Source organism: Hippocampus zosterae, chromosome 7 (genome assembly GCF_025434085.1).
Source record: "Hippocampus zosterae strain Florida chromosome 7, ASM2543408v3, whole genome shotgun sequence".
Classification (NCBI taxonomy): domain Eukaryota; kingdom Metazoa; phylum Chordata; class Actinopteri; order Syngnathiformes; family Syngnathidae; genus Hippocampus; species Hippocampus zosterae.
This window is the reverse complement of record NC_067457.1, coordinates 8068202-8082655: the sequence shown is the minus strand read 5'-3', so window position 1 is coordinate 8082655 and position 14454 is coordinate 8068202. Positions and strand designations below refer to the sequence as shown.

Below are 14454 nucleotides of genomic sequence, written 5' to 3'. Positions count from 1 at the left end.
AGAGGAGTACCGTATTTTCTACACTAAAAGGCGATTCGGATTATAAGGCGCACCATCAATGAATGGCCTATTTTAAAACGGTTTTCATATATAGGGCGCACTGCATTATAAGGTGCTATAATCGGGGCTGTGATTGCGGTATGCACCCACAAGATGGTGCTACGCTAAAGGGTCTACAATACAATGGAATACAACTTTAGTTATAGAGAGCCTTCACAAGCGCTGAACGGTTACAAACATGGATTTGAAACATATACATATAAATGGAATTACAAAGCCGTATATGAAAGACAAATGTTATGAAGACAATTGATTCAACGAAAAGTACACAAACCTTGTAGGCTGACATCCACAAGGGGCTAAATAAACTGAGATGCCTTGCTTGGCTCCTTCTTCTTTCTCTTAGTCAGTAGTTACCGATTTCAGAATGGCTGCACTGAGCTCACAAAGTTGTTGTCTGTTCATGTGTCGGGGCAGAACCATTTTAGGTTACAATTGGTTCCTGCTAATAATCACTACTAGATCGCATAGGAACAGTAACGGGGAAACAATTTAATGGAAAATGTAAAGAGACTGCAACACCATATATAAGGCGCATCGGATTGTAGGTGCACCCTATAATGCGGAAAATACGGTCGGTAGACAAATAAATACATTAATAAATATGTGCAACTTGTGGCTTCCAGATTGAGGGGCCTCGCCGTGTCAAACCAATGCTTCAGATAATGGAGAATTTGTTTGCAGTCATCTGAGTTGATGATGTTTGGAGGGTCCTTTGAGTTTTGCCTTCTGTATGTTTGTTGCTTTCGCGCGATGGAGCATCTGGTTGGGCCTCACAACAAGCCAGCTGTTAGTCTCCAATCAGTCCAACGTCGCCCGGAGCTCACCACAATCTTTTAATTCGCATGCCTGCCAGAGGGTGTGTTTGCTTAATGATGTAGCTTCGAATAATTTATTCTCTGTTTCCCATTTTTCATGCTGATTGTAGGGAGTGCTAATCATCGGCGGATCCGACCTCATATCGCGTGTGTGTGTGTGTGCGTGTGTGTCTATGTATGCGTGTGATTGGTAGGTGGCTCTGTGTTTCTCCCCGGTTGGCAGTAAACTGAGGATTCGAAGCAGGAAATTCCCTGCTGTGGTCAACTGTACAGCTATCGACTGGTTTCACGAATGGCCACAGGAGGCGTTGGAGTCGGTCAGCCTCAGCTTCCTGCAGGAAGTGGACAATATTGAAGTAAGAACCGCTGCTCTTCTCAAAATGAATTGGTTGCATTTCTAACGAGCCGTTGCCTGTTGCGCTCATGTCTGCAGCCCCAAGTGAAGAAGTCTGTCAGTAAATTCATGGCGTACATCCACACGAGTGTCATTCAAACCTCCAAAGAGTACTTGGCCAATGAGCGGCGCTACAACTACACTACACCAAAATCTTTCCTGGAGCAGATCAAATTGTATCGAAGTTTGCTGGGCCAGAGGAGTAAAGACCTAAACAGCAAAATGGAGCGCTTGGAGAATGGCCTGCAAAGGCTCAACAGCACCTCAGCTCAGGTATTTTTTAATTTTTCTCCCATGCACATTTAACATTATTTTATTTCTTTCGTTCACCTTGTGGTGGAGTCACAAGACTCTGTGTATGTTATCGGTCGAAACCATCTGGTCAAGCTTTAAGCTGACGAGAGGATCTTTTGGAGATAGTGGCGGTGCGTGAGGCATGGCTCAAAACAATGGCAGCGCCAGAATAGAAGCTGCCATTGCAGCAATTTTATCAAAACAGGAGCACTTTATTAAAATGTCACGTTTTGCAGTGTTTGCTTGTTATTTTCTGATGTTATTCAGATAACGCTTAATTTTTCATGAACTAAAACATCATCATCCATCCTTCCATATTCCACGATTCCACCGGGAAGATGGAATCGACGGGCCTCATTATACTGTAGGCGGCAACCGCTCGGACGTCGCCGCGGCAATGCTGCACACAATTTGTCACTGTACCTGTGTGCCACCCACATGCGCGGTTTTGAAAATGTGCATCCAGTTTCTGTCGTTATTATTATTATTATGATGATTATGAGTCACTGATGGTGTAGTGATACACTCGCCTGACTTGTGTGCGGGCAGCGTGGGATCGGTTCCCACTTCACTGACGGCGTGGATGTGAGGTTGAATGATTGACTCTATATGTGCCCTGTGACTGACTGGCGAGCATTTCAGGGTGTATAGTTTGCATTCTGCACAAAGTCAGCTGGGATAGGCTCAAGCAACTCTGCGCGGCCTTGTCAGGATAAGCGGTGTTGAAAATAGATGGATTATTATGATGATGATGATGATTATTATGATCATCCATCCATCCATCCATTTTCTGATCCGCTTTATCCTCACAAGGGTCGCGGGGCATGCTGGAGCTTATCTCAGCTGTCTTCGGACAGTAGGGAGGGGACACCCTGAATCGGTTGCCAGCCAATCGCAGGACACACAGAGACAAACAACCATCTGTGCTCACACTCACACTTACGGACAATTTGGAGTGTTCCATGAACCTGCCACGCATGTTTTTGGAATGTGGGAAGAAACCCGAGTACCCGGAGAAAACCCACGCAGGCACAGGCACAACATGCAAACACCGCACAGTGAGGCCGCAACATTAACCAGTCGTCCACCGGACTGCCCCATTATTATTTTTATTATTGCTGTATTGGCCCGAATTTAAGACGGCCCTGATTATAAGACGACCCCCTCTTTTTCAAGACTCAAGTTTGAAAAAATACTTTTTGAAATACTTTTGAACAGCAAATGCATTTTTATCTTCGTGACAGGGGTTCACGTTGGTCTGGTGTCAAGTTCAGCATTCGCTTCAATGATATCTGGCGCCATTTAGCGTCGTGAATGAGTATAATGTCTAGACCCCGAATATAAGACGACTCCCACTTTTTCAGTCTTATTTAAATGCAAAAAACACCGTCTTATATTCGGGTGAGGCGAGGGCGCATTCCCCAGATCCCCCGAGAAGTGCAGTTTTGTTGTTGTATTAAATTGTATGGGATACTAAAGAAAGGAAACTTGTCAATAAATGGTGTAAAGTATATAATTAAATTAAAGGTTAGAGCCAAAAAAAAACCAACAACAAAAAAACTTGTTTCATCAGCAGAAAGCTATTGGCCTCTATGGGTCACACATGCATCCACGCAAGCATATTAATCATCCCGATTAAAAATAATGGGCAGAAAAATGCATCTTTACTTTTTTATAAATGTTTGTCATCGCAGCATCCGCGTAGGAGAGAGATTTACGTGCCTTGAAATCAGATGGTTTACCCGAGTCTGTCCTTCTCACCCCGCCACAAAAAAAAAAACACACACTCAATGCAAACTAATATTCGCTATCTACAAATTGGTGTCACTGTATGTAACGCAGAGTGTGCCTCCCAGTTTGCACCGCGTGCGTTCACACACACACACACACACACACACACACACACACACACACACACACACACACACACACACGTACAAGTACTTGTTAATGGAGAAGTCTTCTAATTAGAGAGCAGACTCTTTGCAGTCGCAAGCTACCATTAATGCACACTGTGCCTGTTGATGCATCCATCCCACCATAAGCGCTCTTATTTAACATTCAGTGCTGGAGGTTGCGCAGCTCACCAGGGGCTGCTGTGGTCGTGATAAACAAGGGCCACTGGGGTTAAAAACAACACTAAAAGACTGTAGCACATGCTGTGTTAGTGCGTGATTCATCCGTTTCCCCGGAGGACGTTAGATTTGTGTTCCTCTGCCTTTGTTTGGAGGTTGCGTCTTAGCCTCAGTAAATTTAGATTATTTTTATTTTTTTTTATGATGAATGCTCTCATTCTGTACATCGCTAATCATGATACTTCTACAAGCGAGGCTTGTTGTACTAATTGTCCAGGTTTCAATTGCTGTAGTGGTACGAGATGTCATATGTCATATTAGGAATTGGAATAAATCACCCTTCCATGCACCCTTGTAACCTGATAACATGATAAGATCCTTGGTAGAATGTTTTTAAATCTTCAAATGTTCCGAATTTGAGAGGTAATAAAAAATGTGTGCATTTTACCTGGCGACTGTTTTCAGGGCAAACGATAACAGAAACTGTTTTTAGAAACACTTCTCTTCAGACTTATATCCTGTGTTTACAGCCAAACACATTAAAATATACAGTATATATATGTATATAATAATAATAATAACAATAATAGTACATTTTATTTGTGGGCGCCTTTCTAGAAACTCAATGACACCTTACAACAAGCAGTTAAAATCACGAGTCCAATGTTAAAAACAACATCAAATAAGATAAGAAAAAATACAACAAAAATAAATAAATAAATAAAATAATGGCTTTATGGTCCGAGTGAATAGGGTTGTCTAAACAGATGTGTTTTGGGGCTGGATTTGAAATGTGTTACAGTATATATTTTTTATCATTTAAAATCATCTTCTGTACTGTGTGCCCTCATTACGGTTCTGAGCGGGAGACAATCACAACAGACTTTCCCGGGCCACGTGAACCCTGAACTGGCTCCTCCGTGTGAGGGCATCCATCTTCATTGACTGATTAGGTTGAGGCAGAAACGGACGACTGAGAGATGCTCAATACAACTGACAAGAATTAGTCCAGATGTGTAGACCAAAGCCAGGAAAGTTTGAATAATGACAAAGCAGGCCTTTACAAGGCAAGCAAATTCCAAGGTGAGGCAAAAGGTGAATCTACGAAAAGAGGGTAGTTACATCAGGGAAAACCACCTCAATGTAAAACCACAAGGTTTATTTAGTAGATTTTCCCATCAGTCTGTTCGAGTGGATTAAAATGTGTTGACTGTGATGTCATCATTAGCGTGTTGCGTCAATGACTTCATTGGTCAAATGCGCACAATAAGACATTCCAGCAAACACAACCTTGTTCACATTCCGCTTCCATGCGTTCGATCATCCAATTACAAGGTAATTGCATAAGTTTTGTTGTTTTTGTTTGGGTGTTCTTGTTTTGTTTTGTTGGGCCACCTGGGTGGCCCGGTGGTCAACGAGTTAGCTCGTCGGCCTCACAGTGAAGAAGTCTAGGATACGATTCAGACTCCTGTGTGGCATTTGCATGTTCTCCCCCATGCCTACGTGGGTTTTCTCTGGGTATTCCGATTTCCTCCCACATTCCAAAAACATGCATGGTAGGCTGATTGAACACTCTAAATTGTCCCTCGGAGTGATTGTGAGAGCGGATGGTTGTTTGTCTCTGTGCGCCTTGCGATTGGCTGTCAACTGATTCAGGGTGTCCCCCATCTACAGCCCGAAGACAGCTAGGATAGGCTCCAGCACACCCGCGCCGCTCATGAGGATAAGTGGTTCGGGTAATGGTTGAATGGTTGGAGTGATGGTTAAAAACTCCCCAAATCTTTTTATTTACGTTTAAAAAAAAGAAGAACTAGCTTCAAACTAGAGATGTGTGTTACTTCTTTCATTTTCACATTTGAATTATTGTTTGTCACATTAGGGGAAAAAAACACTAGTTGTTTTTGGGGCATTCACACAGGATCCATTCTAATAAACATCAGGAAAACAAAAGAGAACAATTTTGGCACCAATATTTTGGAGCCTGGGGGTGCGAGCTTTTGTAAACAAAGACAAAAAGAGCATTAAAAAAAAAGTTATGTTCCCCGTTGCCATCTAACAGCTGTCTTTCAAAACACGAAATGTGAGAATGTCACATTGGAAACAACAGCAGTGGAAGATGGGGCCGTGTGTGTGTGCGTGTGTGTGTGTATGTGAGTGTGAGTGTGCATGCTGCTGAGCTTGACAATGCATCTCCAGCGAACGTTCATTATTGATTCAGCTGAGACACATGACTCCCAAAACCGCATTTCTCAACCCAAATATACTCCGGTTAGACCGATACAAGAGAAGACAAACCGTTGGTGTGAACAGTTATTTCCTGGCATGCGTATTCCAGCGTTTTCAGGCGCAACTCTGTGATTAGGAATTGTTTTGACAACCGTGTCGCCTGTAGGGTGAAACGTTTTCCCTGATGCAAAGAAAAAAAACTGCTTTTTTTTACGACGTTGCTCGTGTCATACCGTTTCATTCAGTGCAGAGGGAAATAAGAGGCAAATAAGGGAATCAGGCAGATCAAAAATAAATAAATATGGAGTTGGCGAAATCAGCTGACGAAAAAGACATCACATGCACACAGTCAGCATAGGTTGCCGTCCTGCAACCATGAACAGCAGAAGTGGTCGAAAATAACTGAATGAATGCATGTCTGGGAGATTTTACCCGAACAAGGTCAAGGTAATCGCGGAGCAAATTATTTTTCAGTAAAATAAATGACGTACTCAGGAGCTTGCTGCAGCTTGAACGTAAGACTTTTCAGATGAACGATGGCTAAAATGGGGGTGTTCTGTCTGTCATGAGCGAGATTTTGGGACTGTTATCGTCACGTGGAACATCGGCGATTCAAAAAGAACTTCGGCGACACGTCTTATGGCCGTTTAAAGTTACAAAACGCTTGCCACTGTTAGTGAAACGATGCATTCGCCAAGTTTCCTCGCAACCTTTTACAACCCCTGACGAAACTCCAAATCTGTTCCCCTGGCGAGCATCCGCGGGCTTAAACATCGCCAGAGTTTGCGCGGTCCAAGGACGTCATTCAACGTGACTCTGAAACTTAGCAGCGTTGATTGTGTTATGAGAAATTAGGAGTACATCAGCGTTTAATGTGCAACCCCCCCCCCCCCCGTGCTAATTACGATCCATTTTGAAAAGGGCTAAAATTGGCAGATAAAATTGGCCGACCGATGAATCGGTCGCGGCCTAATAATCATCCCTCAGCGCGATAACATCCTGAATCTGATCTGATTAGAAAGTGCAGGCGTTGCTTACTAAGTGACCACTTAGCGTAGTTGTCAAGGAGATACCTGCAAGGAATGGAGAAAAATGAGAAGTTGTCGAAGCCTCTCGTTCAAACCGGTGAGAGGCTTTCATACCGCTGTACACAAAAACGCAGCCTGCTTATATATATGGAATACCGCCATTGAACGCAGCAATTAGTCAGGCCTTGCTTCCCCACGCAATCCCCACCTCCCTTTGCTCTTTCCCCACCGCCTATTCATCATGTTGATGGCTCACTCAGCGCTCTTCTAATGTTTGACTGAATCCGTTGCATCCCCTGTCACAATCTGAAAAGGGGTTGTCTTGCCCGCGGCCTGATTTCCTGTTTTTCTTAATTAGCTGAAAGACAAGCATGGAAAAACAGTCTGTTTTTATTTCCCCCGGTGCAATATTTTGACAGTCTGATGGCGATGCAAGTTATGAGGACTTTGTAATACCCTTAATTTCTCTTTACGGCTGTCCTTGGTCTGAGCATGGCTGTGTGTGATTGTGTGTGTGTATACTGATAGCGGCCTCTTATCGCAAATCTTTCCATTTTATTCCCGATATGCATGCCATTCATTCCTACCTTTTCCTTTATCTTCTTGGACAGAATAAGATTTGTCCTGGTGTAAGCTTAAAGGTCACATGCATGGTGTCAAGCCAAATCCTGCAGGGCACAAAATGTTATCCGCTAAGGGTGAAGCCCCCTTTGTAAGCCTCATTTGTCCAGTGTTACGAAAATGCCAAATATTATTTGTCGCGTTGAAAGATTTGGCCAGATATTTCGGTTTCTGTCATCGAGCTCGCTCAAGACCAAGCGATAGAATTTTGGGTGCATGATTGACCACTCCGTCAAATAATACGGATTCCGTTTCCTGATAGCATCTAACTCTTGGGGTGTATGCATATATTTACATGTATTTATGACATTACAGTGTCATAAATTGTCAAATGGTAAAGGTTCAATTTATTTTGGGACATGAGACCCGGGATGCTCATACACATTTTGAACTGAGAAATATTTCCCTGAATGTTCTGGATTCCTGTTTACGTGTCAGTGTTGCACTCAGTCGAGTAATGTTGATCGGAGTTGTGCTGTAATTACCGGTACCTGAATGTAGAATCACCTCAAAAATTATTGGAATAGTAAGTCCATCAAAAACAATCTTCCCCCCACCCATGAGTTGCGTAATTTATATTAAAAAATAAATAAATTTGCGTGTGCAAAATTTCTGTTACATGTGATTAATGGGCGATGATGTGTTTTGTTGCCAGGTGTCAAAAATGTCATTTTAGGTCTGTGGCAAATTTTGTTACAAGAAGTAGACTTGATTTTAGACTCGCAAAAAGCAGGTCTAACCCGAGGCGCAGGTGATACAATGTGATTTTGCTATATTTGATCGAGACACAAATGTTAATTCTAATTTCGTTATTAACTTTTGATTTCATTCATATTTTATGAAGAGTAATACAACTGGTGTTTATTGTAAGCTATTCAGTACCCATTGTAAGATTGTGAGCTTGACGGCTACTGACTCATCCGTAGCTCGCCACTTTTCGAAAATGATCTGATCTCCACCCGCTGACCTTCTCCTTTCCACGTTTCATCATCTTGACAGGTTGATGACCTCAAGGCCAAGCTAGCAGCCCAAGAAGTCGAGCTCAAGCAGAAGAACGAGGATGCCGACAAGCTGATCCAGGCAAGAACATTTGTGTTTGCACACCAACTCAACCTCACAGATAAATATCGATATTTTCCCCATTTTCAGAATCTTTTGTGCTATATAGCTGGTGATATTTGTCCTGGAGATATTATGCACTCGCCCCAATACCAAGAGGGTAAAATGGCATTTTGCTTGCTTCTGGGCAATGAGATGGACGGCACATTGCGCCCACCGATTATTTGCAACTTTTTTCAATTAGTTCTCAAAAATGTTCTTCACAATATGTTCTACGCAGCCCCAATAATCCAAACACAGTTTTCTGATTAATTTTGCATTTGCGGAATATAAATTAAGCGGCAAAATACACTCATTGTTATCGACCTCAGAGCACAGCCATTTTGTCACTGTCGACTGAAAATGACATCGCAGTGCCTGTCTCAGGACTCAAGTAATGACCATTCAAACCCTGCACACTTCCTGAACGGATGCCACGTTCCGAAAAATATTGTCAACAGTAAAAAAAGTAGTGTTTAAAAAAAATATCGGTTTTTGTCTTTAGTTGTTCTAAAGACTTAAAAAGTACACATACTGTATTTGTTTTGTCAACTGTATTCTAATTAGCATCTTTGCTCATTTTTTTTAAATCAATACACATAAAAATAATTACTTTTTTTTAAACGGTCAGCTTTGTGTTATACGAAATCTGAAACCCCAGACAGATCACAAGAAAAACTATGCCCAAAAAACCCCCAAACCCGAGCCACCCTCTCACTCTACTCTAATGCAAGGTGTTGGCCCTCAGGTAGTTGGAGTCGAAACTGAGAAGGTGTCAAAGGAGAAAGCAATGGCTGACGATGAAGAGAAAAAGGTGGCGGCCATGACTGTTGTGGTCCTAGGCAAACAAAAAGACTGTGAAGAGGACTTGGCCATGGCTGAACCAGCTCTCATCGCTGCGCAGGAAGCACTCAACACTCTAAATAAAGTATGTCACTCTCCTTTCATAATGCACTTCTCACACATGTGAATTATTATTATTTTTTTTTCGTGCTAGCTTTTAGTTGAGTCTACACAGGGAGGATCCAGACAGATTTCAGTAGTGTGACTAGTATGAGACAACGATTGACTAAGGAGTGGCAGGTTAGTTTTGGTTTATGCTTGACGCAGCTGCACGGCCCAGTTTTCCGCACAGCATGCCGACAAAAATGTCAAACTTTGTGGACGGTCCCAAGCAGAAAAATATGACTGACATGGACGAGCTCCTACTGACGTGTTCCTGGTACGCCATAAATGCCCACCCTAGTATGGGACAATATCTGCTAACTAGCCTCAAGACTTCTGCAAAAGTTGTATCAGCCTGATTCCGTACAGTGTCCAAATTTCGATTGAATAACAAAAAATAAATAAAAATCCAGACGTGATAGTATACTTTGTATTTGTTGTATTGTAAAAATTTATTGTAATGTATGTATGTGGTTTAATCGATTTCATAATAAAAAAAAGGAAGGATCACAAAAATATTTAAATGTCATCAAAACGAATTGAGATTTAGCAAATAAAAATTATGCATCCACCTTATTTATTCAAAAGTATCTGTGTCAATATCAACGATACTGGATCGTATCAAGATTGAATCGATACTGGCGCGATGAGATCGATGTTCCTGTTTGTGAGTGTGACTGCGGACGGTATGCTCAACAAATTTTTCCTCAGGCCTGTTCAACTGTATGCTAAAATGTGAAAGAAATCATTATGGTCAATGATAAATATCAATTTCCACTGTTTATGGAAGGAAATTTGATGTTCTGCACACGACTCAACAATATCAACACATTCTGATGGATCTGAATGTATTTCGGGATGCTAAGTACGCCGGCGTAACGCAACCGTGCGGAAGCAGCGGTCAGGCGAAACTGATTATCTTCACGGCAAAATAACGTCCTGAACCTGTCGCTATGGGGGGCTGTCGCCATAAGACACCACATAGCTCCGCCCCCTCTCTGCACAGGCCGTTCGGTGCAGATGAAAGACTATTGAATTTTATCTCCGACTAAAATAATGTAGTCTCTATGCTCCACTGGCATTTTAGTTCAGCCCATGAAACCCATATAGGTTTATGTGCCGCCTGTGGGAATTTATAAAACTCCCTTTACATATAAAAGGGTCTTTGTGGTGAAACAACCAGAACAGACAGTTCAATCACTGCTCTCCAAAGGTCTGTAAAATGTCCTAATTTGAATTCTCTGTTGTCTCCTCAAAGTCCTTGCAGGTTAATCCCTTCTTTTCTCAACCTTTTACTTTTTTCACATCCCCCCCCCCCCAAAAAAAAACACCACACCATTCAAACCATTCATGGCTCTTTAATTAATACGATGATTCCCTCTATTTTTTTTTACCCCTCCTACTTTAGAACAACCTGACAGAGTTAAAGTCATTTGGCTCTCCAGTGGCAGCAGTTACCAATGTCACAGCGGCTGTCATGGTCTTAATGTCGCCCGGCGGCAAAGTCCCGAAGGATCGTAGTTGGAAGGCCGCAAAAGTGATGATGGCTAAAGTGGATACGTTCCTTGATTCCCTCATAAACTTCAACAAGGAAAACATACCGGAGGCTTGTCTGAAAGCTATTCAGCCTTACTTGCAGGTAAGTGTTTTTTTCTACTTTGAGCATAACTAACAATGAATTTGTATTTACAATTGGAATAAATTATTAATTGAAGTTTAAACAAATCATCATACTTCAGCAGCATTCAGTCAAATGAAGCTGCCATAATCGGTTGATGCATTTGTATTTTTTTTTTGGAATATGCAGCAAGCTTGCTTGTTATAAATAGCATCTTCTAAGTAGTTTTATGACACTGGTTGAAACTATACAGATGATTAATATAATGATAAATCAGAACTAAGTTGATAAATAGAGAAAGGTATTGCAATATCCATTATGAATACAAGAGAAAATTGACACAAGAGTGCCAGGGTGAGGATGTATATAATCTCGATACAAACCAAAAGTTGTGAAAATATCACGGTTAAGGGTAAAGTATGAGCCTTAATGGAGACTTCTTATTACTTTTTCTTTTCTGATTGATATAAAAATGATTTAGTAGATATAAACACATAACGGGGTAGGACTAGATAAGTTTTTTTACTTCATCCTACTCCCTTGAACATAATAACTGTGTTGAATGAAGACTGATTTCTTTCTTTTACTTTTTTATCTACCTTATTTTCTGTCAAATTATTACTGTATGTTTTATGTTCAATAAACAAACCAAACCAAAACCAAACCAATGATAATGTCACTTTTAGATATGGGATGTCTCATAGCTTGATCACTTACATGCACATCAAATCCTCCTGCACACCCCTTTCACTTTCCCAGAATAAGATCCATACCCTGCCCAGGCCCTCCATTCCAATTATGCCAGTAGCTCCCCGCCCCCCCACCACCTCATCACAATGCAGTATCCACATGCAGTACTTGACTTGTCGTCAAGATTAAATTTGGTGAAAGTGTTTAATCAGCATGTACGTCTTTAATCCATTCAGGATCCGGCGTTCCAGCCGGAACTGGTTGCCTCAAAGTCGAACGCGGCGGCAGGCCTTTGCTCCTGGGTTCTGAATATAGTCAAGTTCCACAAAGTCTACTGTGAGGTAGAACCCAAGCGCCAGGCCTTGAAGAAAGCCAACGCAGAGCTGGCTGCTGCTCAAGGGAAGCTCACCACCATCAAAACTAAGATCAATGTAAGACACCAGGCATAGAACACTCGATCGATACTTCCCAGCCAAAGGATATATTAAAGTAAACCCCCTCTATTCACGGGTGATATTTCACTTCAACATAGTTCCTTGACGCTATTTATGTTGCTTTTAGACAGTGCTTGGTGGCACGGTGTGTTATTTTATGCAAATAGCACAAAATATGCAAATAGGTGAGTTTTTCATGGTTCAACAAAACAAGAAATCGGTGAATTAGTGAATAGTGAACCCTGAATTTAGATCAAGTTTCTGCTCTCAGGTGGACATTTTAACAGAGTATGGGCTGAAAACAACATCCTTGTGATACGTATGCATAAATATTCTTGATACATGAACGTGGCTGAACCCTGTAAGTTATATCAAATTGGATTCCACCGAAATGAAACCAAAACAACCTGAGGCAATAAACTGAAGGAACAATTCAGGAGATGAATTATTTTATCACCGTTTGAGTGACAGTTGTTGACACACGAGCTCAGCCAGTCATTCTATACTCCCCAGCAGTTCGTCGATACAAAGCCGGTGCGAGTGCTATTTAGGCTTTTTACTGTTCATTAATCAAAACTCAACCCATCAGCCTCAAGCCCCGATTGATAATAGCAGCTGTAAATAATTGTTTCTCAGCGGCGCTTGACATTCACCACCTCAGAGCGCCGGAGAGCCCCAGCAGAGCGTAAAGCTCTGGGCGGTCCCGGGATGTTGCAGCGGTGTCTGCTCGCTCGCGTCAAATCCTGCAGAGTTTCCACTGACGATTGTTAATAAGATCCAGCGTGACTTCTGTTTGTTATTTCTCACCCCCCCCCCCCCCCACACACACACACCCCTGTCAGATCATTTGGGTTAAAAAGTGAGGAACGGGGGGAATACGCAATCCTCAAACTAATCTCCTGAACCAGTGTGCCTACGCAGAATAATCCCGTTTGTCCTTGTGCTAATTGCTTCCACGTGACAAAATAAATCCATTGCAGACCCGAATTTTCGCTCGCTCTATACTTTGTGTCACTCACAGACGACGACGGCGAGTTATTTGTCTCTGTATGCCTCATGTTGTGCTCGGGAACAATTGACACGAGTTGTGTTTGTGTGTGCGTGTGCCTGCGTGTTTGATGGTCTCCCAGCACCTTAATGAGAACCTGGCCAAGCTCACAGCAAAGTTTGAGAAAGCCACCGCAGACAAACTGAAGTGCCAACAGGAAGCAGAATCGACCGCGCACACTATTTCCCTGGCAAACCGCCTGGTGAGCATCTCCGTTTTGCTCGATGCATTCGTCCGACACAGCTCTGCACAATCAGGGATTCAAATGGACAGAGCCAGTCAGTCAATCAGCGTGGATGCGGGCAAAGTGACAGCCGAACGTAGCGCAGTCCCCATTTGCATTCAGCGGAATAGTTTGCTAGTTGGGGATCAGTCCCGATTGAAGTTCGACATTTATTGCTGCACATAATAACAATCAGAATAAGAAAACCTTTATTCGTCTCACGACGGAGACATTCCCAATTTACAGCAGCAAAGTTATGAAAGGAAGAAAGTAGAGGAGCTGCCACTCTGGCGGCACCATCTTGAACTCATAATAACATCATAACAAAAGAATACACCTCTCTAGCCAAGTTTTGAAAGCAAACGATGAAATTCAGAGTGAGTGTCTTCTTGAGGATGTTTTGTTTATGCCGTTGCTTCTTTTTGTCAGCAGGTGTTGCGCAGTTTCAATATAAGATGTGATTTGGAACGACACTGGGTTGTTCCAAATCCGGGTTTAGCCATGTGGGGTTCGAGTACGTGGGGAGATGACACAAGACACACATTTGTGGAGCCTAAATTCAAAGCAGGAGTCATAGTAGTTACATACAATTACACTTTTTTTTGTATTTTTATGTATTTTTTTAAGATGATGCCATTCCAACAATGTATTAATCCTTATGCAGTTTATGCTGTCTCCTTCTCAAATGCAAATCCATAGGTTTAGTATCTCTCTCACTCACATATGCATAATGTGTAATTCTGCTGACCGGAACAAAACAAACAAGCGGACCGTTGACGCAGTTAATCTAAATTATTATTTGGTAGCAGAATGCCTGACAGCTGCAATAATAGAGAGATTTTTTTTCCTTGCCTTGTCTTTCAGTCAGTCACAAATATCAAT

At 42.1% G+C, this 14454-nt stretch overlaps 1 protein-coding gene across 1 annotated transcript in view; it reads left to right on the top strand.

Annotated features, from left to right (window-relative positions):
* Positions 1-14454, top strand: part of dnah9 (dynein, axonemal, heavy chain 9) — a 113709-nt gene that overhangs the window by 65284 nt on the left and 33971 nt on the right. The window contains exons 53-59 of the mRNA XM_052072036.1: positions 1073-1234; positions 1312-1545; positions 8516-8596; positions 9363-9542; positions 10968-11198; positions 12104-12298; positions 13432-13551. Coding sequence (XP_051927996.1) covers positions 1073-1234; positions 1312-1545; positions 8516-8596; positions 9363-9542; positions 10968-11198; positions 12104-12298; positions 13432-13551 — 1203 coding nt within the window. The remainder of the gene's footprint in view (positions 1-1072; positions 1235-1311; positions 1546-8515; positions 8597-9362; positions 9543-10967; positions 11199-12103; positions 12299-13431; positions 13552-14454) is intronic.